This window comes from Anas acuta, chromosome 23 (genome assembly GCF_963932015.1).
Source record: "Anas acuta chromosome 23, bAnaAcu1.1, whole genome shotgun sequence".
NCBI lineage: Eukaryota > Metazoa > Chordata > Aves > Anseriformes > Anatidae > Anas > Anas acuta.
In genome coordinates this window covers 7,227,615-7,252,163 of record NC_089001.1, presented here as the reverse complement: position 1 = coordinate 7,252,163, position 24,549 = coordinate 7,227,615, and the positions used below count along the sequence as shown (strand labels likewise).

General features: G+C 55.5%; 3 protein-coding genes across 5 annotated transcripts; all 3 read right to left on the bottom strand.

Moving 5' to 3' along the window:
* Nucleotides 1–9: 9 nt before the first annotated feature.
* Nucleotides 10–8,990, bottom strand: STT3A (STT3 oligosaccharyltransferase complex catalytic subunit A). Of its 2 annotated transcripts, XM_068659124.1 has the most exons (19): nucleotides 8,841–8,917; nucleotides 8,386–8,470; nucleotides 7,985–8,108; nucleotides 7,638–7,698; nucleotides 6,666–6,787; nucleotides 6,079–6,224; nucleotides 5,798–5,888; nucleotides 5,001–5,107; nucleotides 4,426–4,590; nucleotides 3,437–3,617; nucleotides 2,712–2,867; nucleotides 2,440–2,531; nucleotides 1,539–1,694; nucleotides 1,219–1,407; nucleotides 1,028–1,144; nucleotides 851–953; nucleotides 571–759; nucleotides 377–492; nucleotides 10–291 (listed from the first exon to the last, which is right to left on the bottom strand). In XM_068659124.1, exons 3-19 carry the CDS (start codon nucleotides 8,070–8,072, stop codon nucleotides 253–255), a joined length of 2,118 nt encoding a protein of 705 aa, XP_068515225.1. In that variant the 5' UTR covers nucleotides 8,073–8,108; nucleotides 8,386–8,470; nucleotides 8,841–8,917; the 3' UTR covers nucleotides 10–252. The 2 variants fall into 2 exon arrangements, with proteins under 2 accessions (XP_068515225.1, XP_068515224.1); XM_068659123.1 differs by lacking the exon at nucleotides 8,386–8,470 and having other exon boundaries at nucleotides 8,841–8,990.
* Nucleotides 8,991–10,033: 1,043 nt separating this feature from the next.
* Nucleotides 10,034–20,553, bottom strand: EI24 (EI24 autophagy associated transmembrane protein). Its single transcript, XM_068659125.1, has 11 exons — nucleotides 20,418–20,553; nucleotides 18,512–18,659; nucleotides 15,937–16,082; nucleotides 14,119–14,179; nucleotides 13,180–13,246; nucleotides 12,267–12,391; nucleotides 11,767–11,886; nucleotides 11,516–11,627; nucleotides 10,963–11,074; nucleotides 10,716–10,790; nucleotides 10,034–10,402 (listed from the first exon to the last, which is right to left on the bottom strand). The coding sequence occupies exons 2-11, from the start codon at nucleotides 18,551–18,553 to the stop codon at nucleotides 10,243–10,245; spliced, it is 1,020 nt and encodes a 339-aa protein (XP_068515226.1). The 5' UTR covers nucleotides 18,554–18,659; nucleotides 20,418–20,553; the 3' UTR covers nucleotides 10,034–10,242.
* Nucleotides 20,554–21,508: 955 nt separating this feature from the next.
* FOXRED1 (FAD dependent oxidoreductase domain containing 1) lies at nucleotides 21,509–24,385 on the bottom strand. 2 transcript variants are annotated; one of them, XM_068658986.1, is made up of 11 exons: nucleotides 24,217–24,383; nucleotides 23,595–23,821; nucleotides 23,379–23,489; nucleotides 23,164–23,282; nucleotides 22,987–23,081; nucleotides 22,788–22,889; nucleotides 22,596–22,660; nucleotides 22,354–22,505; nucleotides 22,126–22,255; nucleotides 21,945–22,049; nucleotides 21,509–21,852 (listed from the first exon to the last, which is right to left on the bottom strand). In XM_068658986.1, exons 1-11 carry the CDS (start codon nucleotides 24,347–24,349, stop codon nucleotides 21,598–21,600), a joined length of 1,494 nt encoding a protein of 497 aa, XP_068515087.1. In that variant the 5' UTR covers nucleotides 24,350–24,383; the 3' UTR covers nucleotides 21,509–21,597. The 2 variants fall into 2 exon arrangements, with proteins under 2 accessions (XP_068515087.1, XP_068515086.1); XM_068658985.1 differs by having other exon boundaries at nucleotides 23,164–23,489; nucleotides 24,217–24,385.
* Between the last annotated feature and the right edge of the window lie 164 nt (nucleotides 24,386–24,549).

Genomic DNA, 24,549 nt, shown 5'->3' with positions numbered 1-24,549 from the left:
CCAAATGGGTCGGTTTTCTGTAATTCCCCTTTAATCAGCCCTGGCGAAGCCGTTCCTCCTGATTCGGTGAGTATAAAAATCCCAGCCGGGCACGCGGGGCAGCGCCGGCCTGGCTCCTCCTGCGCGTATGAACGGTATAAAAAGAAAAAAAAAAAAAAAAGACAACCCCCAAAAAAACAGAAAATCAAAAGTATTTCTGCTTCACAGGCAAAGGCTGGGTCAGTGCGGTGGTTGGCTCGGGCAGCGGCGGCTCTACGTCCTGGACAAGCCGCGGTTATCCAAATCCTTCACCTGCAAGAAAGGAAAGGCTCAGCTGTGGGTGTGCCGGGGTGGAAATCCGCCTTGCCCCAAACCCGGGCTCGTTCCACCTCCATACTTTGTATATTCGGACCAGCCAGTGCTCTGTGGTGTACGCCTCCTCCAGCACGTCCAGCTCAAAGTCCTTGTTCCCGATCTCAGCGTTCCTCACCCGGTCGTAGCCCGGCGGCCGCTCTGCAAGGGACAAGAGGCAGAACTGTCCCACCACGTCCCTCAGGCCTTTGGGGCACGGCGGTGGCACCGGGAACTTACTGGCCTCGGTGTAGACCTGCCCAAAGCGGTAGTAGCACATCTTGTACATCAGGCAGTTGAGTAGCACCGGGGAGCCCTCTCGGTCAACCCGGAACTCCCCCGTGGGGGTGTAGTAGTCGTGCTCCTTGATGTGTCTGCCCGTGTCCGTGCTGCCGCCGATGCGCACCATCCACAGGAACTTGTTGATGTCTGCAAGGCAATGTGGGGGGGGATGGGGACACATTGTGGGGTCAGAAGCCAACAAGGCACTGGGGAGGGGGAGGGCACTGCGGGACCTTACCGTCGGAGGAGTACCCAGTGAGGCCACCAAATATCACCAGCACATAGCTGACATCCAGCTCCCTCATGATCTCGTAGGCTTTCTCCTCCGTCGATGCCATTGCCTGAAGGGGACATAGCGGCTGTCGCACCATGTGGAGCCCCTGGGGCAGCGGGCAGACACAGGGCAAGCACCTACCTGACCAACGCGGGAGATGTGCGTGTTGTTCCAGGTGTTGTTGTCCACCAGGATGGTTCGGTTGGCCATGGCGGTGATCTGGTAGCCGTAGTCCCACCAGGACATCACCTTGGCGTCCTGCACCCAAACACCACGCGTGCCATCAGTGCCTCAGCAGGTGCTGCCGCCCACCGAGGCTGACGCGTGGTTACCTCTGGCGTGTTGTGGCGCAGCCAGTAATAAGCCTCTCTGAAGTCGTCAAAGATGATCCTGCTGCCATCCCCGCCACGGGCAGACAGCACGATGGACGGCGAAGAATACGCCTCGCTGGTCACCCAGGTCGAGTGGAAGGTGTAGGTGATGAGGAAGAAAGCCATGACCAGGATCATGCCGCTGGCAACCTTGTAGAGCAAATTGGCATCAGCACCCCAGGAAAGAGGCCGTCAGCCTCTGGTACTCATCCCCACCAGGATCAGTGGCCACTTTCCTCTTCCCCACAGTTCTCCCCGTCACAAGCTGGCCCAACACTCACTTCATTTTTGATGGGGTAGGTGGAGTCTTGCTGCTTTTTGCTCTTCTTGTCTGGTCGGCTGATGTCCAAGTTCTTCATGTATGTGGACAGCACCTGAGAAACCCCAATGCCGGAAAGGATGCACATCACCGGGGCCAGCACCAGCATCAGACGCACCTACGGGCAACAGCAGGACAGTCAACACCTGTCGGAGAGGAAAGCTGGGCAGAAAGCAGAGTAACGGGGAAATTACATGCAGTCCCTCATCCTGCACCTCAAAGTCAGCAGTAACTGCAGCCCTGAGAGAAACCCATAGATAATTTTTTTAGAGGACACAGACTGGAGGACACGAACTTCTGCAAGGGAGGTTTTCTGAAGTCCTCAAAGTCAGCCAACATGCAGAAATGACCTCAATTTAACAGCCATGGGCAATCTTTAGGATTATTATGTGGAGCCAGGAATTAACAGATGCCTCCACACACAGAAATCAACTTATATTAAGGACTTGGCAAGAGTGATAACGGGCTCATAATCAGCCGTTTGTCTTCAGTCCTGCCTGGTCACCTGGAGAATTTGTTTGGTTTTGCAAGTCAGCTATGGGAGACCAGGAAAAGCATTCATCCACTCCTCCCAAGAGCCAGTCGCAGACCGCAGTGCTCAAAAGGACACGCATTAATGCCCAAAACAGTAAGTTTTGCAACGTCATGTTCTCTCACTGCACAGAGGAGTACATTAAACCAGCTTTAGGGAAGGGAGAAAAGCCTCATGAAAGTTTCAGCTGGCTCAGGGAGGAACAGACATTAGCAACAAATTAAAAAAAAAAAAAAAAGCCAACTCCATTAAGACCATCTCATCATCCTGCTCTTGCCCTGGTCACACCCGTGACAGCAGGTACTGACAGTCCGCAGGCAGCAGCCCTCACCATTACAGCAGAGAAGTACATGCTGGTCACACCGTACATGATGATAAAAATGCGGGCATCTGAGAGGTTACTGAAGCAGTAATAGAGACCAACTGCAAAGAGAAAAGAGAAATAGGTAAGATTCGCCTCAGCAATCTGCTGCCTGAAACAAAACCCAGCTGGCAGAGGCAGGCAGCACACCATGACCTGCTTCTGCTCCACACGGCTTTGTACAGCGATTTAATAAACCTGGGGTATGCCTGAGGGTCCGACCACGGCAGCACTGGGCTCACCTGGGAACATGAAAACGAGGAGTTGTAGGTCAAAGTAATAGGAGGACCAAGTGGTGGGCTGGTGCTCCGAGACAGAGGCGATGATGGGAATGTTGTTCTTTGCATAGGAAGGATCCAGCAGGGAGTAGAAACGTCCCGTCCACGGAGAGATTTTCCCTAGCAAAGAGGACAAAGTCACGATCGATCCCAGCGCAGCACAGCCAGCAATGCCTCTACATTCCCTCCTAAGGGAAGCATGTGCAGAGCTGAATGAGCAATTCTCATTTAACACCTCCGTTAAAAAACTGTTCCTCTGTCACCTCTGTCAAAACTCTTCTTTTAAAAAGGAAATAAAGTGCAATTTTATCCTGAAAAGACTTCTCCCTCATCCAACCAACACCTTGTAGCATCCATTACTACAGATCAGCATTCAGCTTCTGAAGCATCAACTCAGCATCCCCAGTGAGGTCTGAGTCACAGCAGGTCTCTCTGCATCTCGCACCACCCAACGCCCAGATCTTACGGCTGTATTCTAAAAATTTTCTTGCTAATGAACAAACTGGGGCAAGTCCCATCTTCCACATTAGAGAAGAGCTTGCAGGCACTGAAACCACAGTGCAAACAAACAATGCAAAATCATGACCAACAGATTGCACACTCATAAAAGAATCAAAAGGAGGCAAAGCCAGCAGTGAAATGTGTTCATCATCGCCACGAGCCGGGCCTTGCCGGGGATCTCAGGCTACCTGTCAGCATCAGCACAGCCCCGATGGTGAGGAGGACAAAGCCAACCAGGGAGATGACGCTCCTGAAGAGGATTTCAAACTGCTGCGGGTTCAGCTTGCTGCGAAGGTAGTCTACAAAGGCATGGATCTGACACAAGCCGAAGACGCCAAGGGCAGCCATGTGCTCCGAGGAGAGGACAGGCTGCAGGCAGGGGAGAGCACAATCAGATACTACGCAGAATGACAGCTGAGTCGCACCTGATACCAGCTTTTTTTTTTTTCTTTTAATATTTAAACAAATCACTTCTCAGCAAAATCACTGCTTAAGTCATAGGAAGCCATCCCCTTCCCATAGACACTGAACGGCACATCTGGTGCAAGTCACTTTCTTATGTCAGCTTTAATTCCCATATAGGAATTCACAAGAAAAAATAACTGAAAGCCTAACCTCACGCTTGTAACCTCTCCTCATGTTTAATTTTTTAAGCCCCAAAAAAATGGATTCCACATGCCAGGTTGGTAAAGGTGAACAACAGGCAGTACTTTAAACTGGTTTTCTTGAAAATGGAGAAGACTGTTCAGAAAGAGCACACATTTTTCCTGCTGTATTAAGATGCATGCTGGCGTGAGCAGTCCCTGCACTGAAATGGAAACTTTATCATGAACGACAGCCAGTGCCAGGAAGGTTATTAGCAGCTTATCACTTTGAAAGTCATCCAGCCTTACAACCTGCCTTAAGTCAACAATAGCAGTACAGCCATGTTCTCACTCTGAAGAAAGGCTGCGTTTCAAAGGCAGGCAGGCACCACCAAAAGCTGGTCACTGCTGATGTTGCTTTTTGTTACAACAAACCTGTGTAACAGCGCCTAGACTTAGAAAGTCTGTCTTACCCACTTATAAACTCCATGGCAAAGGCAAGAAGAGAAACCAGATGCCAATTCACAGTTGTTCTGCTACAACCCAACAGAACTACAACCATCCTTGTATCTCCAAATCCTTCTGTTCCCCACCTGAAAGCCAACAAAGGAGATCTGCATAGAGAGGATCGTTCCCAAGCAGTAGACAGTGCAGTAGGCTACGTATATCCTGTGGGAGAAGCGTCCGGTCAGCATCAGCACAAGAACGTGCAAGGGGATCAGGTTAATCAGAAAGACGTAGCCACCCCATGAGGAGACCTGGCAAGAGAAACAAAGAAAAAGCAAGTTCCAGGGCTGAACACACTGCACAGCAGGGCTCAAACAGAGCATGTTTGATTTTCCTGGGGTCACACGCAGGACTTTCACTCGGCAGTAACCCTGAGATCCATTCTCCCTAAGGAGGACACTGCTAACAGTCACAGCTGTCAGAAGCCCAGATTTTTCAATGCTATTAATAAAACCTTGCACAAAAAATGCTGTGGCATTCAGTTTTGGTGAGTGAAGTTAACGACAGCGTTCGTTTCATTTTCACACTAAGTCCCATACAGAGGTTTAGTTCCCTGAATGCGCAGACACAAGAACTGCATGCTGCATACTTTCAGTCCCCATACCAAGAGCAGTCCCCCTAGAGTCAGAAATACCTCGGTGCCATGACAAGGAACACTCACCATGTAGAAATAGGCAAGAGCACACATCGCTGCCCAATAGATAGAGCCAGTTTTGACAGCTTTGATCCACATGTAGTAAGTTAGCAGCATACAGAATATGGCGATACCTGGGTGGAAAGACGTGGCAAGGTCAAAGCAAGCTTACATCTGCCTTGAAATGTCATTTAATCGTCATTTAATCCCTGGGGCACACCAGAACACTCAATCACATTAAAACAAAATAATAAATCTTTTTGCTGTTTCACCAGAAGGTGGAACAGCACCTTGCACAAAGAGCCAAGGAAAATGGTTTCAGTGTCTGGTTTCTAGATTGAAACACAGTGACATTTGTGTCTTAATCTAGGTAACAGCTTACGTGGCCTCTTCCATCTATAGCAGCTAGCCTGCCTGAACACACTGACTCCTTACGTGGTCCCTAATAGCTCAGCTAGTGGAGAGACCGGGATTTTCCTCTGCCCTAGGTGGCAGCAACAAGATTGCTGCCTCTGCCAGTCCCAAAATCATTGCCGGAACACAGACAAAAGCCTGGGGGAGCTGCTGAACAGCTCTAATGCAGTTTGTGGAGGTGGCAAAACTCTTTTTGACTTGCAAACAAGGATATTTGGGGAACTGGGCGTGGAAACACTCTCCCTCCTCTCAACCAGAACAGCCACCCATCTCAGAGCAGTGCAGTTTGGTTAGCACATCACAGGTCTGGCACGGTTCCTCGTCACATGCTGCAGCACCTCTACCAGCAGCTCCCAGCACAGAACAGCCGTTAGTTAAAGGTTTCCCTGCTCTGGCTGCCACAACCTCACCTTCATTATCATAGGATCCAGCCACGGATCGAGAGATGTATCCAGGCACAACTGCAATCATGGCAGCAGCAAGGAGTCCTGCGCCGGCATCCTGGGAAACACACAGAGGGTAGAAAAGCCATCAGCCTTTAAGGTTCTGGTTGTCTACACACAGACATGCCTCGAAGAAATGGAAGTTCAAAATAGATCTTCCATTTTCCAGGAGCTGTCAGCTCTGAGCAACAGTCTTCTCTACAACAGCTAGCAAAAAGGCACGCAGCATACCCAGATCTTCCCCATACCTTGAGTTCTTTGGTGAGGTGGTAAGTCACTATGGTGGTGAAGGAGGAGAAGAGGGGTGCCAGGAACACACAGACATTCCGGATGTCGATGGTGATGTGGAAGAAGTGCAGCACGTGGTAGATGGCCGCCGATGTGATCATCAGGCCTGTGGGACAGACACAACACCGTCAGCAGAGCTCTTCTGGCTGGCTGGCAGCACCAGGGGCTGTTCGGTTGCCATTCGAGCAGGGCCAACAGAAGTTGTGAAGGGACAGAGCAGAAAGGAGCTGCTGCCTGGTGCACCTTGATGAAGGGCAACCCCGAACTGCCCTCCTCTCCCAGCTGGTGCTCTGAATGAAACCCAGATGCATTTAAGTGGAGCATGACACCGCCCAACTGCTTCTGAACCATGGAAGCTCTGCCTCGCTGCGACCAGAATTGCATTTTGCTGCTAGCGGGTGAGCGGAGCAGTCTGATGTGCTGCTCCCTGCACAGAGCAGCTCCAGGCACCACTCTGCTCCACATACTCTAAACGCCGCTCCCAAATGCGCACCCTGACAACTTTGCATTGCACGAGGTATGTTTTAGCAGAAGCCTGCTGGCTTACCTGGATAAATGGTTCCACCAATAATCCTGCCCAAGGGGTACCATGCTCGGTCATCAAACCAGTTGTGGAATTTATAGAAGCCCTCCTCTGCCAGGAATCGCGTCGTGCGGTAGTTAAAATACCTGTAACAGCAAGAAGCACTGAGCACCTCCACACCCAGACACCAGTGTGCTGACTGCTCCCGGCGCCTTACGTTACAATCTCAGTTCTTAAGGAGCATTCAGGAAGCGGGGCAGCTTTGTGCCACACTGCACACCCAGCAGTTAGCGGGTTGTAAGAGAAACTCCTGATCAATTAACATGGAGAGGAAACCGCTGTGCATGCCGTTGGTGGTGAATGCTGCCCATGCACCTGGTGTTTCTGCAGCAAGCCACGTGTTTGGGCAGTCTTCTCTGAAGTCTATGGGTAAGAGAGCGCTCTGAGGGCTGGCCATGCATTCTCTGGGCAGATGGAAGCCTCTTTGCCTCCAGGCAACTGCACTTTGCCACACGCCTTTGTTTTAGTCACACTGAGACACCATCAGGAAGAGCAGGGCCACGGGATCCTCCACCCATCAGTGTGGGCACAATAATTTTACTCCGTTTCCCCTCTGCTGCAGGATATCACCTTTGGTCCTAGCAAGTTTAAGAGGCATTTTGCAAAGGTCCCTGGCTTCTGATTTAATCAGCAACAACCCTGGGACAGCAATGCAGGTGGTACTAGGAGCCCTCCCTCCAGGTTCAGGTAGAGAACATCCCCAGCCCAGCATTAAAGCAGTGTTGGGCGATCACCCTGACTTAGATCCAGGCTCCAGAAAGAGTGCTGGGACCTGAGAAGTGAATTTGGGGACTGGAAAACTAAAACGTTTGTACTGAACAAATCCTCCATCCCCAAAGGGGAGCAAACTGACACCAGCAAGCAGCACCCAACATCCACGTGTTCTGTAAGAGAAAAACCCAGCAGGCCCCGTGGAACAAGAGAGAAGACACTTACGGGTCAAACTCATGGATGACGCTTTCAAATCTTAAGACAGAAAAAAGCCTTGTGGAAAAAGCTGCAAACACAAAAAAAAGACAGAATGAATCTTCAGCATTTGAAGGGCCGGAGTTACATTAGGTTTATCCACTTTGTCGCTGGATGAAAATTGTTTCTGTCTTAAATTGGTCATTGGAAAGACGCGGTTTTCAAAGAGCAGATACTAAAAGAATCACAACGTTCACTGAAGCTGTGCTTTAAAGACAGACGGGAGCTTGATGACCTGTGAAAGAACAGAAGGAGGAACGGGGCAGTTCCACCCCAGAGTCCCAGCAGCCACCCCCTGTGCCCGGGTGCAGACTCACACAGCACCGCTGCCATCGACAGGATGAGGAGCTTCAGCAGAGTGTCCTGCTTCTCGTAGGAGAGCCGGAGAAACCCCAACTTGGTCATTGTCACATCAAAGGCAGAGAGAGGACGCGCGAACACCTGGGCAAGAGCAAGGGAGGCGATTAAAGCCGAGCCAGCCTGCGGCCCCAGCGCAACTCCAGGAGTTTCACAAAACCAGGCCCTGAACCAGCTCCTGCTGCGGGCGGGCAGCTCCCCACAACCACACCGGGAAGTTGCACTGAGCCGCGTCCCCTGCCCCGATTCCTGCCCCGATTCCTGCCCCTGCACCCTGCACCCTCCTCCCTCCCCAGAGCCACCTCCCCTGCAGCCCCCTGCCCTTCGTCCCCCCCTCAGCCCCAGCACAGCCGCTCCTCACCTGCCCCGACCCCCCTTTGAGGCCGGTTTCTCTCCTCCGGGCCCGGGCCGGGGCCTCCCCGTGTGCTCAGGCCGCGCTCCTTCACCTGCGGGCAGCGCAGCCCCGGGGTCAGCCCCCAGCAGCGCCCGGCCCGCCCCGGCTGAGCCGCACAGACCCCCCCGGGCACCCCGCGGCGCTTCCTGCTCGCTCTTTTCCCGTTTTTTTCCCGTTTTTTCCCGTTTTCGCTGCTCTTTCTCGCGGCTCCCGCCCCCCCCCCGGGTGCTGGGGCCCTGCCCTCCCTGGGGGGGTCCCCGCGGCACCGGGCACCGCGGAAGCGAAACCGCGGCGCGGCCCCAGGCCCCGGGCCGGGCTGTGCGGGGCGGGGGGGCCGCCCCCGCTCCCCGCCGGGAGCCCCCAGCCCCGGAGCCGCCCCCCCGGTCCCTCCCGGTCCCCCCGCCCCCACCCGCGGCCCTCACCCTGGCGCCGCGCTGGGCCCCGCCGCCCCGGCCATCCGCCCCGCGCAGCCCTCCCCCGCCCGCGCCCCCCCGCCCCGCCATTGGCTCTCCCGGACGCCACTCAAGCGCCGCCGCCGCTTATTGGCCGGGAGGCGGGGCGCGCGGCGGAGGGCGAAGGGCGAGCCGCGGCCGGGGCGTTCCCATTGGCGGAGCGCGGGGCCGGCGGGGGCGGGAGAGCGCGAGCAGTGACGTGTCCGTCCCGGCTCGGGGAGCGCTAGGGCGGGGCGCGCCGGGTCACGTGGCCGGATGCGGAAGAGGGCGCCACGTGGGGGACGCCACGTGGGGGAGGCGTGGGGCGGGCGGGGCCGGGCCCGGTGGCACAGAGCTGGGGGGGGGCAGTACAGGGGGACAGGCACTGCCCCTGCCCTGCTGGTCACACCGCTTCTGATACAAGCCAGGATGCCGTTGGCCTTCTTGGTCACCAGAGCACACTGCTGGCTCATATTCAGCCGACTGTCCACCATCACTCCCAGGTCCTTCTCTGCCTGGCAGCTCTCCAACCATTCCTCTCCCAGCCTGTAGTTCTGCTTGGGGTTATTGCGCCCCAGGTGCAGGACCCGGCACTTGGCCTTGTTGAACTTCATGCAGTTGGCCTCAGCCCATCGGTGCAGCCTATCCAGATCCTCCTGCAGAGCCCTCCTACCCTCGAGCAGATCGACACATGCACCTAGCTTGGTGTCATCTGCAAACTTACTGAGGGTGCACTCAATGCCCTCGTCCAGATCATCAATGAAGATATTAAAGAGGACCGGCCCCAGCACCGAGCCCTGGGGACGCCACTAGTGACTGGCCTCCAACTGGACATGACTCCATTTACCACGACTCTTTGGGCCCAGCTATCCAGCCAGTTTCTAACCCAACGAAGCCAAGAGCAGCCATTTTCTTGAAGAGAATGCTGTGGGAAACGGTGTCTAATGTCCGATTTCCCCTGAATTCACCCCAAAAACAGCCCCCAGAGCCCGCCCACAGCAGCCACCAGCCCCGCTGTGAACAAGCTGCTGCCCAGCCGGATTCCTCAAGTGCCCCAGGGGAACGCAAACACTGGGGTTTGCAAATCCTCCATCAAGAGGAAGGGAGAGATGGCACTGGGAGAACACACACACAACTGCCCAGGGAGGGCAGTGACGCTAGAACACAAGCACAGGGAGCCCAGCTTTTCCAAACTCACAAAGGTGTTAAAAATCCAGACTTTTCCCACATTTCCCATCTGCATGCTCATGGGGGAACACTGTACCACCACGTGGGCAGGGCTTTGGGCAGCAGGGGACGTGCAGGCACCGCGGCAGGCTGCATCCTGCCACCCCTGGGGGCCTTCCTAGCAGCCGAGGTGAAGCCCGTGCCCCGTCGCCCCACCAGCTGCGGCTCAGTGCCCCAGAGCAGGCTTGTGTTTGGCAGGAGATGGCTGGGGGGACAGCAGCCGGTCCGCGGAGGCGCTGCTCAGGGTGGACTGAAGGTAAACGGTCTTGTGGAAGAGCCTGTTGCTGAGGAAAACCACCAGGGAGAAGAGACGGAGCTGGAAGTGGCTGAAAGGGAACGGAGCCGGTGAGCTTCCTGCCTGCCGACAGCCTGGGCTCTCCCTGATGCTACCCCCGCACTGAGAAGCCCCCTCCAGCCCTCACACTGCTGGGGGCAGTGGCTGCCCAGCCTTCCCCTGGGGATAAGGGGAATTGACCCAGCTTTTAAGTGGGTACAGGAAACCCAGCAATGCCATTCCTTCATGCTTCCACCCACCCACCAAGCATGGGTAGTCTCTGTTCTCCCTGCGCTGTTCCCTATTTACCATCCATTTGTCCTGGATCTAACACCAGCACAGAGCTTCCCCAGGCCACTACTTACTAGGTTTTGCCAGGGGTCTTTGCTTCATTGGCGCTGATGATGAACAGAGGGAAAAGAATGGAAAAGAGGCAGCCACTGGAAGAAAAGAGAAAAGGCACCTCGGTTGCTTGTGGCCTCTGTGAGGACGTCTCCGGTGCTGTGGATGAGGGTGAGGTTCTCTGATGCAGGAAAGGAGGCAAGAAGTGTATGGGCTCTGGGTTGGGAGCAGGCAGCTCCCCAACAGCAAACCGCCCTCCTAAAGACTCACCTGATGATGTAGGACGACTGCATCGCAGTGAGGAAAGCCAGTGGTAAGCCAAATCCAAAGTAATAGGGCCAGTTTCTCTCGATGTTGGATAACCGTTGGTGCATTTCAATTCCTGGTGAGAACAAAATCCCACAGAAATCAACCCACAGAGTTATCATGGTGGGACAAGTTCTTCGTTACACTTCAGCCCTTGTAAAAAAATGAAGGAAAATGAAAAGAACGGCAAGCATTTCTTTTCAGTCTACTTCAAAGAGCATAGAAATACTTACTTATAACCGTTATCCAAAAGAGCAAATGGGCAGAGAGAAAACAAACCACGCAGTAGCAGCAAGACAGAGAACAGCAATAACCAGCAACAGTGGCTCCTGGCAGCTGGTGTGGGACTGCAAAGCAGCTTGCTCACTCCTTTGCCACACACAGGGCTCCTGTGGCTGCACACGTGCTGCTGGCAGCCCACCTGGATGCTACTCGAGCAGAGAAACGGCCGCCTAGCAGCAAACATTTCAGCCCCGCCGGTCTTGCAGGCGGTGCCGAGAGCAGGGGCAGCACTCACCTTTGTTAAACCAGCGGTACTCAAAGCAGTAGAGAGAATATAGCAGCGACATGTGCAGGAGGCTGATCAGCTGGCCGATGATATCGATGGGGAAGAGGCTCACTATCATCCCCTGAGAAAGAAAAGGGCAGGTGAGCGAGGGGTGCTCAGGACCTCGGGGTGAGCAGTGTGCCTGCCACTGCCCCAGAGCACGGTGCGGGGTGGCCCAGGCAGGCGCTGGGTTGTTTTCTGGTTCGTTACTCTGGTCTCACCTGGATGAGGAACAGCGCCTGCAACAAGAGGTTAAACAACATGTCAGCAATGATTTTACTGACACTGGGAAAGGGATGAGGCTTTCTGCCAGAAACTTCAAAAGCTAGATCTGCAATGTCCTGCAAAAGAGAGAAGGGGACTTCAGTGAAAAGCAGTTAGGATGACAGACGATGCCAGTGAGCTGTGGTTGCCCAACTGAGAACACCCCCAGAGTCCCTTTTCAGGATGGGATTTCAGATTTTCTACGATTCTTATGGCCAAACCAGGAATCTGCCCCCCTTCTGCACAGAGATGCCAAGATGGCAGATGCTCCACACAACTGGCTCATGCCATTTCTGGGCCTGACGTGCAATGTTTTATCTGCAGCCAAAACGCCATCAACATACCACCAGCAAAAGGGGCTGCAGGGTGCCCTGGGGATTTACTCCTGACTGATCAAGCTTTAACGAGGACGTTCCCATCATTCGCATGACACGCGGTCAATGTTCCCGTCACCTACCTGAAACCAGATGGCATTGACAACCTTACTGAGCACAAACAGGGGAAGGACCCAGAGGGCGCTGAAAATGGAGGTGAGAATGAACTCTAGCCAAGACCAGACATCACCGTGTAAGGAAGGGTCGCCTTTGAGAGATAGACAGGGAGAAAAGCACATTAGGAACCTCCTCATTTCACATCACAAACCCAACAGGTCCATGTTAAAGCTTCCTGGCACAGCCATCTCTGCCATTGTGAAATACTCCTGACTGTAGCACTCAAGGAAAGGAAAAAAAACAGAAAACAAAAAACATTTCTTCCTCCACCCACTTGCTTTTTATTTATTTGCAAAAATATTCTGCAACTACTGACAACTGTTGGGTACTGAGTGACAAAACCAACAGGCTAGATCCTAACACAAGAAGGGTTCAAAGACTGTTGTCAGCCCTTCCAGTCTGTTAGCAGAATTACCCATCTGTCTGATTTTCTATGGAACAATTAAGCACAGCCTTGCTTAGCCCAGCCTGTGTGTGGTTTTCAAGCCTCATCCATACATTTTTGCAGCTGATGACAGAAGAAAAATTTCCTTGTTGTTTCAAGAAAACCAAAGTGTCCAAGTCCCCTCAAGAAGGGTCCTTCCTAGAACCCATCCCACAAGTTGGCCTTGGTAAAACTTCAGTTTTCACCAAGATGTGAAACAGAACAGGGGAAGGCAAACGGAGGGCTAGGCCCAACCTCGAAACAAGCTGTGCTCTCACATCCTGCTGAATGAGGAGCGCGCCATCAGTAGGGTGCCCAGGAGGGAGAGAAACAATGCAAGGAGACTAGCGCAAGGAGCAGCTTACAGAACAAAGCCTCAGCAGTTTGGGATGAGTGCTGGGACTCCCACAGACTGCTGAGCACCCCTTAATGTACCAACTGGAAAAGGCACTTACCAATGATCTGTGCTGTGACTGACTGAAGTACGGGTATAAATACTCGGTAGAACAAGAAGAGACTAAGCTACAGGGAGAAAGAAACAACAAGAGTTCTTGGTGAGCCTTTGCACTTTCGTTCATTTGCATTTTCTGCCACCTGGCACAGTGAAACCCCAAAACTTCCAGCTACACCTGTGGCAGAAATGCACCTAAAGGTACTACAGCCCCTCCTGATGCCACCACGACTCCAAAGCCACACGGTCTGCCTAGCAGACAGCTTCCTGCTTGGCACCTAAATAGCTCAGCCTCAAATGAAAGCTTTATGTCCACATATCACGACAGCAAAGGCTGTAACTACTGATCTGAAGGCAGACCCTCTGCCTGCTCCACCTACGCCTTTATACAGGCAGTTATCCATTGGTACACGAGAATCTGTTTAAATACAGCCAAAAACTGTGATTGAGCACTTTCCTTTTAACATTTCCACAATGACTCCTCATACCCTGCCACAGTCTAATGGAAAAAGCAGCTGGTGATTTAGTAGGTTGCAAAGTGTCTGCTCCATTAAGAATTTCCCTCTTGAAACATACTAACAGTCAGGGTAAGGCCAGAGCTGAGGAAATGACTGGAGATGACAATATTCAATTTGGTAAAGCAATATCCCAGGCTGCCACAGAGGAGGAGCTGAATGTTCAGGAGAAAAGCAGCCTCAAAGACCTGGAAAAGCAGGGTTTAATACGCAGGTTTCCCAAGAGAGTCCACCACTTTAGCCCTATACTGTGCCACTTTAAATACAGCATGGGGACCAGGGAGCGTAACGGCTTCTCTCAGTTCAGCTTCTCCTACAGCCTTCCAGCTGCACGGCAGCCAGGCACCACTGAAAGCTTACAAGCACTGGAGCAGAGCACTGGTTTCCACAGCATCTGAACAAAGAAAATAGTAAAAATACCTACTTACCCAGAACACACCTCCGTTCCAGGCACAACACTGAAATATCCGGCTCACAATCCGGGGTTCACTGGAGAGCAATAGGATAGAGAGAAGCAAGAGACACACTTAGCTCCTGGGATCTGGACTAATGGCAACTGCTTTGGCCCCATATTTTGGGCACTGACGTAGCAGACACCTGAAGAAATTCCTCAGGTACGCAACTCAATGGCAGCAGCACACCTGATTTTATCTGAACGCTGGAATTCTGCAAGAAATTCCAGCGCAGACTTGCAGCAGGTTTCAGCCAGTGTGTGAGCTGCAGTTCTACAGATTTGCACCAGGGAGACTTTCAACCTTTAAGAATTCCCCAAATTAAATAAAATTTCCCAATTAAATGAAATAAAAGTAAAGGAGCCATGCTTTTATTTGGGGCTTCTTTAACATATCCTTGGAACATCAAGTTAGAGAAACAGAATTTTAAGCATTTATTAAAGATCTCGAGCTTTGTTCTCCTCAAACCCTTACTGCAACAAAATTACAGATTTTGGGGGTGCTTTTTGTTCTTGGAAGAGGCCACCAGCTGAGGGTGGTTTGGGCTTCTCTCCCTGCATATCACATATGTCTATGGATACGCAAGAGAGAGAGCAGCTCCGTAGGACCCTATAGCAGACTTTTCCCATCAGTTTCTGCTACCAAAGGAATATTGTTACAAAGAAAAACAGCAAAAGAGGACTGCCCTGTCCCCCTAAAATAAACATCAATCCTCAAGGGCAGCATGTATGCAAAAAGGCAGGAACCTCTACGGCCGTAGGAGGGGTAAGCTAATCAGACATAGGAGACTTCTCCATCATCTTTAGACAAGGTCAAACTACCACTGAGCTAGGCAAAACAAGTTGTAAATAAGTTTTGAAAGGCACGTTACCATCCAAAAGTAACTGCAACAAATGCCAGCCCAACTGTAATCAGGCCAATTGAGAAACATCTCAGTGCAGTTTGGGAGTCAGACACAAGAATAGATGCTGGTTTGCTCCCACACGGATATAATTCTGGCATTCCCAGCCTTAGTGGATGCAACTGTTCTACATGGCTGCAGAACACAGTAAAGCTGGGAAAATGTGATACTTCATCTGCCCTGAACGCGTTACGTGGTTGAGAGACGTGCTCTGAGCAGGCTGTCTGCTGCTTCTTCCCAACTCCAAGTACCACCAACAGCAACCATCTTTGAAAGGCAGCATGAGTGGTCAGTGTTCAGGACAAAGAGGAAACACAGAAATCCACGTTCTTTTGGCTTGTACAGCTTCACACTGCAGAGCACGTACCTGCTACTGCAAACTGCCTGCGTCCTCTCAGTTCTCCAACAGCATAAGGAGTCATCGTATCTCACGGTAAGAGCTCCAAAGTATTGTTACACAGAGTAGAAAAAAGGGCATTTCACATCATGGTTTTCCCACTTATTGGTTTTGCACTCAGTACAATTGGGTTTATGAATGGTGTTTCTACTGCAAGCCATCTGCAGATGTCAGCAGTTCAGCTTTTGCTGATGCTCAGGTTTCAGGTCTTTAAAGGTTCTGACACTTTCATGGAGATCTTCGCAAAAACAATGGCTTTATTTCTTAAACCCCACTTACCTCAACTTCCCTTTTAGCCAGACTACCGTGATATGATGGGTATTTTGGAGAAAAAAAGCAGAAGTCCTGCCAAATCACTACGACTTGCAGAGGTTTTGCAATTCAGTGGGCTCTTCAAAGCTCTGGGTAGTTGCTCTCTCTCCCCACCCTCAGTAGCTGGTAGATGAGGAGGAAACAAGCAAATTATCTGATTTGTGTCATCAGGCCCCATACTCACTTCTCTTGCTTCCTCTCTTCCATGTGAAACCTCCGCTGGGCAAGCGCACTGTTTGCTCTCCTTCGCCTCTGCTCTTCCCTTTTCTGCTGGATCCGGGCATCCAGCTTGGAGATGGTGCATATGCCCCAGATGGAGTCCTTGATTCCCTGGGGACACAAGGAAAGTACGTGAGGCTTGCCATGCCCCAGAGGGGGGAGGAGGAGGACACGGCTGACCTGGGCCATCTGAGACCTCCTGGTTACAGAAAGGGACATAAACGCACGCTGAACTCATGTGCACAGCGCTGCACGTGTGGCTGCTGCTTTACCAGCTCCTCTGTTGGGGAAGGGCTGGCAGCCCAGTACAGAAAACTAACAAAGAGATCTCACAGGGAGGGGGCTCACAGCACAAGGAAGGAAGCGAAAACACTCCCAGGACAGCAGTGCTGTGACGCATCCAGATAAAGCAATCTGGAAACAAAGCTTTGCTTTCAAAGAAATGCTAGCTGTGCTGAGCAACAGCCAGAGAGATAAAAGATAAATGGATCAAACTCCAGCTCAATCCAGCAGTGTTTTATGCCAGCCACTCCTCACAGAAGACTCTGGGCTTTCACTCTTGAGAAGAACGAATAAAACCTCCTCCCAGCTCCTCCTCAGGGTGGAGGTGGATTTGTATCAACACTGCCCTTACTCAGCCCACACTCCCAATCGAGGCTGGGGAACCCTCAAGCAAGCAGGAAAGGGATCTGGGGGGAGAGATGAGGGAGCAACCCCTCGCTTACATCACTTGTTGCCCTCAGATGGGAGAAGGGCGAAGGCCAGTTACTTTCTCCGGCGAGAGGGGGTAGCCAGCACCAAGGCTCAGACCAGCAGCTCTGTCTCTTTTCCACAGCCTGGTGACCTAAATCACCACACGTGCCAGCAGCTTTAGGAGCAACACTGGAAAGCCTTTTTTTTTTTTTTTTGTCTAAAGGTGTGATTTCTCATCAATCTCCTCTATTTATAACCCTGGCAAAAAACAGTCAGAGCTTTCACAGCCCATTTTTTTTTTCTGTCTGGCACAATGCACTTCTTCCCCTGCCAGCATTTCTAAGGCCAATAAAATATAATTATAGAATACTTCGGAAGTGCAAAGTCCCTGTGGCCTGACTGTACGAGCTTGATGCTTGTTCCTTTACAAATAAAAGCATCTGTCTTTGTCTCAGAAACATTCTCACATCAGCCACATCCGTGTAAGGCTCTGGGGAGCATCTGAAAAGATTTCCAGTGCAACTCCTTTTTCTTTTAACGACAAATTTGCCACAGCTGGCAGGGTGACTGGTGCAACTTCTACATGTGGGTGACGTTTACTGCTGCAGCAATGGCTGAGCCCTGTGCACATCACTGGTGGCTTGAGGTCGAGCTGGCTGGAAGGACGGAGAGGGCTGGGAAGGAGACGAGTCAGCAGGAATCCCACCCCAACAGACAGCACAGGCACCTTTCACAGCCTTGCTGCCACACAGCAAGCAAAACAAACTGTTAGTAGAGAAGCGCCCCGAAGTAAGTCTCTGCCTCACTCATTTGAAAGGCTCCTCTCGCAACCTTCTAGTGCTCCACAGGCAGCTATTTCCAGCCCCAGCAGGTATCATGGCCACCATCACCAAAATTTCACATCAAAACCAAGACCATAAGGACCTCAGGGGTCCAGGACAGTGTTACTGCCTAGGTGGCTCACACACCAGTTCAGTCTGTGGAGTCCTTGATGTAACAGCGTAGATCCTGAAGCCATGTACATGTCTGACAAACTGCAGAGCAAGCTGCTGCTCATGCCCGATGAGGTAGGAATTAATTACACGGGTTGCTCTCCCCACTGCCTACAGATGGTGCGAAAGCATCACAAAATGACACGGGTTCTTCCGCTTCGCACTGTGGCCAGGGCACCACAAGCCTTCGCTCATTTACCTGACGAGTGTCTGAAAGCTGGGTCTATCTCAGCATCACGTCACGAGGGTTTGAAACCCGCACTTACACCTGGGAGAGACAGCAGCACGGGGTAGGAGCGCTCGGCTCATGCGAAGCCTTGCTGCCATTAAACAACTGCCCTGTTCATAGGGTTTTTCCTTATGAAATCAAGAACTGACCTATCGGCCTGCACATATTGGGTAATTTTGGGTAGGACCCACTTATGACATGGAAAAAAGAACGTCAGGAGAGCACACAGCACACCAGTGCTGGCAAACAACAGTGGTCAGCCGTACAGTGCTCACCTATGTTTGGCAATAACTTCCCAAGCCCATGCTGCACTCCTTTAGGATGCTGGCACTGTCCTAAAGCTGGCATGAAATTAATCCTTCCTGGGATGTGGGACAGAGAACCACTTCCAAGAAGCTGGGCAGCCAAAATGACATCAGTTGGTTTCTTCTGACAGCATTTTCCAGGGTATTGAAATGATTATTGAAGATGTCTTCAATTAAAATACATCTGGAGCCCCCTTTCTTTCAAATTCTGTAATATCCCCTCAAGTGTATGGGAAGGAAGGCACTCCCTGCAGCAGACCCACCATCCCCACAGCAAACAAGAACAGTCTCTGTGACGCAGGACGCGGAACGCAAACTTACCCTGACCAGGTCATGAAGGAAGGTTTTCACACTATCTGCCATCTTGACTCCAGCATCACCTCTGGTTCCAAAACTATCAACTACAGGGAGAGGGGAAAAGCCGAACCCAAGCCTCTCTCATCATGGAGAGGTGGAAAACGGATGGAGTCTGTGGAGAGAGCAAACACAGGACTGTGGCAGGCACAAACAACACATCTCGGTTGACGCATCAGTCTGAGCATGGTAATTACAAGCCAAATCACACCCCAGCAATCCTCAACAGACAGAAGTATTTGGCCACACCAGCAGGACGTTTCACCCTCTTGCTGGCATGTCGCCTGCTGTTTTCTGATTGAGAAAGCACCTGAGTTAGAAAACACGGCCAAAGAGCCACATGCTGTGGCCACCGCACAAGCGCCAGCAGGAGGAAACGATGGGAAGGTCGAAAATGCTTCGCCAAGCTGAATGTCTCCTTCCAAAGGGTGGACAGTCCCACGACAACCCCAGCAGCTCTGCTTTACACTTCTACAGAAAGATCTTCACAACAAGCCTAAGCTAGAGCGCGTGGCCAGGAGAGGCATCCAGTGCTGGAGTGCTGTGCAACTGAATGAAGCAGGAAGAAAATTCCCAACTCACACTCTGCAGCCTCCTGAACCAGCTCTCCAGCAGATTAGCAGCAGCCACATCACCACCATTTCACCTCCATCAGCTCCCCTCGGCGTGCTGCAGGGCTCCAAAACCTCGGGCACGACACCTGCCCGAGCAGCCCTGCGCATGCCCAACCCCAACACCGGCTCCTGAGCACCCAGCTCCAGCTCTCAGCAGCATCCTACCAGGCAAGGACCCTCAGGCACACAGCGCAGAGGGGATCTGCCCTGTTAGATTTGCAGCATCTCACGCTAACAACTCATCCCACAGAGCCTGGGCTCCTAAGCACCAGCACCTGTCTCAGAACGACACGATGTGCTGTGGGATGCTGGAAGGGAAAGCTGGCACAACGGGGCGGGGATGAAGCCCAGCAGGGAACAATGCCCTGCACAGGGAGCAAGGGCCCAGAGCCAGTGACGGGCACCTCTCGGTGTCAAACATCAGGGCCTGGCAGGAAGATCCAGAAGCAGAGCAGCTATGCTGCAGGTGGTTCGGGTTGTCAGCTCAGCGTGGAAAAAGCGATCTCAGCAGGAAGGTGTAGGCTGAGAGGACAGTCATGAAACACGCACGGCACTGCTGGCTGCTTGAGGAATCAGGTAGGTTCACCAGGACAAGGGGCACGAGGATGCTTCCTGCCCAGTGCCACGAGGCTGCTGATCCAGGAGCGACACCCCCGCAGATACACCTCTTTTCCCTTAAACACATCCCCTGTGCACGGCTCCTTTAGGGATTCTATTTGGTTATTTTTAAAAGCACCCAGGCGGGGTACCAAGGCAATACTTTCTGTGCCCATACCCTTACACAGGCTGTTATACGGATGTCTCTTTGGCCAGGTACAAAAGCACCCTGGCTAAACACAACCCAACGAGCCTGAATTTAACGCCTCCGCGCCCCCTCCTCCTCGGGGGCCAGGTAAGAAACTCAACGAGCACCCGATAGCGGAGGGCTGCTCCTGCACTGCCTCTGCCCGTGCCTTGCGCTCCCCCCACGGCAAGCCCCGATCCCACCACCGCAGAGCGCAGAGCACAGAGCGCAGAGCCCCCCCCCAGTCAGAGCCAGCAGGCCCCAGGCTCGGCCTCCCCCCGTGAGGCGGCTCTGCGGGCAGGCCGCGAGCCCCGCAGCCCGGCCCAGCTCCCCCCGGGAGGCAGCGGGGCCGTGCCGGGGGGGGGGCCCGGTGCCTCAGCGCCGACCCCACAGGGCCCGAGGGCGCCTCAGGGCGCCTCAGGGCCCCCCCCCCGGAGCTCGCGGCCGCCTCAGGGCCCCCCCGCCCCGCACTCACCGCCGGGCCGGGCCGGGCCGCGCCGAGCGGCTGCAGGGCCCAGCTCGCGCCGCCCCGGCCGAGAGGGGAGGGGAGGGAGGGAGGGAGGGGGGGGGTGCGCATGCGCCGCGGAGGGAGGGGGGGGGGGGGGAGGGGGGAGAGGGGGCGGCACCCGGCGCATGCGCAGTTGTCAACGCGGCTGCAGCGGGCGGGGGGGGGGAATGGGGGGGAATGGGGGGGGATGGGGTAATGGGGGTAATAGGGGGGTAACGGGGGGAATAGGGTAACAAGGTAATGGGATAATGGGGATAACGGGGTAATGAGGGATAACGGGGGGTAATGGGGTAAGGGGGGATACTGGGGGGAGTAATGGGGCATAATGGGGGGAATAGGGTATAGAAGGTAACGGGATAATGGGGGGAACAGGGGAATGGGGGGGAATGGGGTAACGGGGTAATGGGGGACAAAGGGGAATAATGGGGGAATGGGGGCAGTGAGTGATGGGGTAACAGGGTAACAGAGCGATGGGGGCAATAGGGGAGTGGGGGGGAATGGGGGGAATGGGGACAGGGGGGCAAGGGGGAAATGGGGTTAAAGAGCCAATGGGGCAAAGGGGGAACGGGACAATGGGGTAGTGGGGTAATGGGCAATGGGGGAACAGGATAATGGGAATAATGGGGGGCAAACAGGGAATGGGAGGCAACTGGGTAATGGGAATAATGGGGGGTAAAGGGGCATTGGGGCAACAAGGGCAAAAGGGGGATGGGGGTAATGGGGTAACGGAGCAATGAGAAGAGGGGCAAATAGTAATGGGAATGGGGAAATAAGGGTTACTGGGACAATGGGGGAAGGAGGTAATGGGGGGTAATGTATGGGGAATGGGGTCAGTGAGGGGAACTGGGGGCGCTGGGGGTAATGGGGCAGTGGGAGGCAATGAGCAGGAGTGGGACCAGGCCCTGGGGGCGATGTGGGGCAGTGGGGGGTGATGGGGGCAGCGGGGTGAGGGGAGCACTGGGAGCACTGGGCTGTAACCGGGAGCAGCGGGGAGGCCTCAGCAAGGGGAACACGGGGGGGGGGGACGCACAGCCCCCATCACCCCACGCAGCCACAGCGCCTTTCTTTCTCTTTATTTCCCCCGCGGCGCCCCTTGTCGAGGCGGGGGGCTCCCGACACCCCTTTTCTGGCGGGGGGAGCCCCCGGCTCAGACGATGGCCGCCTCGCGCAGGGGCTCCCCGTGCAGCAGGCGGCCGGGCGCCAGCCTGCCCACGTCCATGGTGCTGCAGCGGCCGTGCAGGAGCAGCTCGGCGGCAGCGCGGCCGGCGGCGGGGGCCTGCTGCAGCCCGTGCCCGCTGAACCCCCCCACCACAAAAACGTTCTGCAGCTGGGGGTGCCGGCCCAGCACCCCGTTCTGGTCGAAGGTGTTGTAGTCGTAGTAGCCGGCCCAGGAGCTCCTCACCTGTGGCAGGAATGGGGTGTGAATAGGGCTGTGCCCCCCCCCCTCCTCTATATTATTTTTTTTTGGGGGGGGGTTGAGGGGGAGCGCCCTACCTTCAGCGTCTGGAAGGGGGGCACCCGGTGTGCCAGCCGCGGCCAGACCTGCTCCTGGAAGAAGTCGTGGTCCACCTCCAGGTCCCCTGTGTCCGGCTCGTCCCCCTGCACAGGCGACACATCAGAAGGGTGTCCTCCCCCCCCCCAAAAAAACCTACACTACCCGCATCCTGGGACGCACCTCGGGGGGGCTCATGCCCCCTAGGAAGTTGCCAGCGATGCCCTCGCGCCGAAAATAGGCCCCCGAGGTGTCGATGAGGAAGGGGCACTCCAGGCCTGGCCCGTCAGGGCAGTGCCACATGTAGACGTACCTGCGGGCACAGCGCCGCGTCCCCTCTCCGTTTCGGGGCTAAAAAGCGCCCGAATAGGGACAGCAGGGGGGAAAACCAACGTTTAGATCGGCACCGACCTCTTCCTAGGCTGGATGGGGAGGGGGGCTAGGGACCCCCCCGGCAGACTGGCGGTGGCCGTGGCCAGCAGCTCCCCGCTCCAGGCGCCGGCGGCAATGACGACGATGGCACAGGCGACGGGCTGCTGCTCGGGGCTGTCGGGCAGGCGCACCTGGGGACAGAGGGGACAATGGCGGGGGGGGGGACACGGGGGTAGCCCCCAAAGTGGGGACGGCAGTGGCACAGGGGGGGGCACGCTCACGTTGACGCATTTCACGCGGTCCCGTGCCATCAGCGGCATCTCGTCCTCGGTGGGTGTGATGAATGCTGGAAACGTGTTTTTTTTGTTGTTTTTTTTTTTGGGGGGGGGGTAGAGAAGGACAGTGCGGGTGTCCCAGTGCCCAGCGGCAGTGGCAGCAGCGGTGACTGCGGTGTCACCGCGCCGGGGGCTCACATTTTGCCTCCCCGATGCAGCTGAGGACGCCCAGGGACATGGCTTTCCTCCGGAAGGCGGTGAGGAGGGACCAGGGGTCGAACCAGCCCTCGTTCTCCAGCCCTGGGGGACACACACACACACACACACAGACACACAGCGGGTGGCACCGCCATCCCCCAGCCCCCCCGGCCTGACACCCAGCGCGTCTCCCCCTCACCGTAGGACGCCACAGCCACGTCCTCCGTGTTGAGCCAAGGGAACTTGGCCTTCAGCTGGCTGGGGGACAGCAGGGCCACCTTGGCACCTTCCTCCCTGGGGACAACGGGCATCAGGGGCGTGGGGGGGGTGACAACACCACGGGAGGGGGGGCGGGAAGGGGGGGGCCAGGCCTCACCTCTGCAGCTTCACGCCGGCCTCCAGGGTGGCGGCGCCTCGCTGGGAGGCCAGGAAGAGGTACCCCGAGGGCTGGAACTGGACGTCAACGGGGGGCTCGTTGGGCACCCAGAGGTAGTCCTGGGGGGGTGGGGATGGACACACAGCCTGGTGAGCGAGGCGTGGGGGTGAGACCCCCCTCTGCTGTTTCCACCCCCCCCCCCCCCCCAGACTCACGTTGATGTTGCGGAGGAAGGCGGCGGAGAAGAGGGACAGGCGGATGTTTTCGGGCAGGGAGAACTGCTGCCGGATGCCCCCCACGGACAGCACGGTGGAGGCCCGGGAATACTGCTCGGGGGGGGGGGGGGGGGCATAGAGGGACAGGGGGATGAGAGGGGGTGGTCGTGCCCCCCTCCCCACCCCCCCCCACCCTCCCAAGAGCTGGGGTCTCACCGTGGGGTCCCGCTCCACCACCAGCACCCGCATGCCGTGCTGCTGGTTCTCCAGCGCCTTCAGCCAGTAGGCGACCGCCCAGCCCACGACGCCCCCCCCCACCACCACCACGTCTGCCTGCTCCGGGGGGGGGCAGCTCTGGGGGCTCCATTGCGGCTCCCAGCCCCCCGACCCGGGCAGCTGCTCCCGCAGCGTCTGACCCAGGCGGGACAGCGCCGGCCCCAGCTCTGCGGGCAATTGGGGCCATGGGGGCGGAGCGCACGGCCCCCTCCCCCGCCCCCAAGGCCGTTTGGAGCCCTCCTGCCCCCCCCCAGCCCCCTCTGCACCCCCCGGGACCCCCCCACCCTCCCCAGCACCCGGCCCCCTCCCCCTTGGGGCCCCCCCAGCACCCCACACGCAGGACCCCAAGACCCCCCCAGCCCCCTCCCTGCACCCCTGCACCACCCCACACCCCCTAGAGCCCCCCCCGCACCCCGAGGTCCCCCTCCCCAATTTGGGTCCCCTTCACCCCGCCCCCATCCCCATCCCCATCCCCATCCCCTGCGACCCCCGCCGCCCCCCCAGCCCCCCACGACCCCGAATCCCCAGCACGACCCCAAATCCCCAGCCCCCCCCCCCTCACCGCGGAACACGTCGGAGCTCCGCGGGGCCGCGACCCGCAGGGGCCTCCCGGGGGCCGCCCCCCCGCGCCCCCCGACCACGACCCCAGCGCCCGGGCCCCGCAGCGCCCGCAGCGCGCGCCCCCCGCGCAGCATGCCGACAGGCCACGCCCCCTTCCACCAGGCCACGCCCCCTCCCACCAGGCCACGCCCCCTCGACCAGGCCACGCCCTCCTTCCGCCAGGCCACGCCCCCTTCCGCCAGGCCACGCCCACTGCCACCGGGCTAGCCCTGCCAGCAGGCCCCGCCCCCTGCCGTCAGACCACGCCCCCTGCCTCTAGGCCACGCCCTCATCC

What these genes read in the sequence shown, in the direction of transcription:
- STT3A (XM_068659123.1), bottom strand. Translation starts at nt 8,921, where the DNA reads ATGGCGGGGCGGGGGGGCGCGGGCGGGGGAGGGCTGCGCGGGGCGGAT. An exon ending in GGCTGTGCTGATGCTGACAG is followed by an intron (nt 2,868 to 3,436) that starts GTAGCCTGAGAT and finishes CCTCTTTGCTAG; the next exon opens with GGAAAATCTCTCCGTGGACG. An exon ending in CCTCGTTTTCATGTTCCCAG is followed by an intron (nt 2,532 to 2,711) that starts GTGAGCCCAGTG and finishes TTCTCTTTGCAG; the next exon opens with TTGGTCTCTATTACTGCTTC.
- EI24 (XM_068659125.1), bottom strand. Translation starts at nt 18,553, where the DNA reads ATGGCAGATAGTGTGAAAACCTTCCTTCATGACCTGGTCAGG. An exon ending in GGAACGGAGGTGTGTTCTGG is followed by an intron (nt 13,247 to 14,118) that starts GTAAGTAGGTAT and finishes TTCTCCCTGTAG; the next exon opens with CTTAGTCTCTTCTTGTTCTA. An exon ending in AGTCACAGCACAGATCATTG is followed by an intron (nt 12,392 to 13,179) that starts GTAAGTGCCTTT and finishes TATCTCTCAAAG; the next exon opens with GCGACCCTTCCTTACACGGT.
- FOXRED1 (XM_068658985.1), bottom strand. Translation starts at nt 24,349, where the DNA reads ATGCTGCGCGGGGGGCGCGCGCTGCGGGCGCTGCGGGGCCCGGGCGCT. An exon ending in CTGCATCGGGGAGGCAAAAT is followed by an intron (nt 22,661 to 22,787) that starts GTGAGCCCCCGG and finishes ACACGTTTCCAG; the next exon opens with CATTCATCACACCCACCGAG. An exon ending in ACCGCGTGAAATGCGTCAAC is followed by an intron (nt 22,506 to 22,595) that starts GTGAGCGTGCCC and finishes CTCTGTCCCCAG; the next exon opens with GTGCGCCTGCCCGACAGCCC.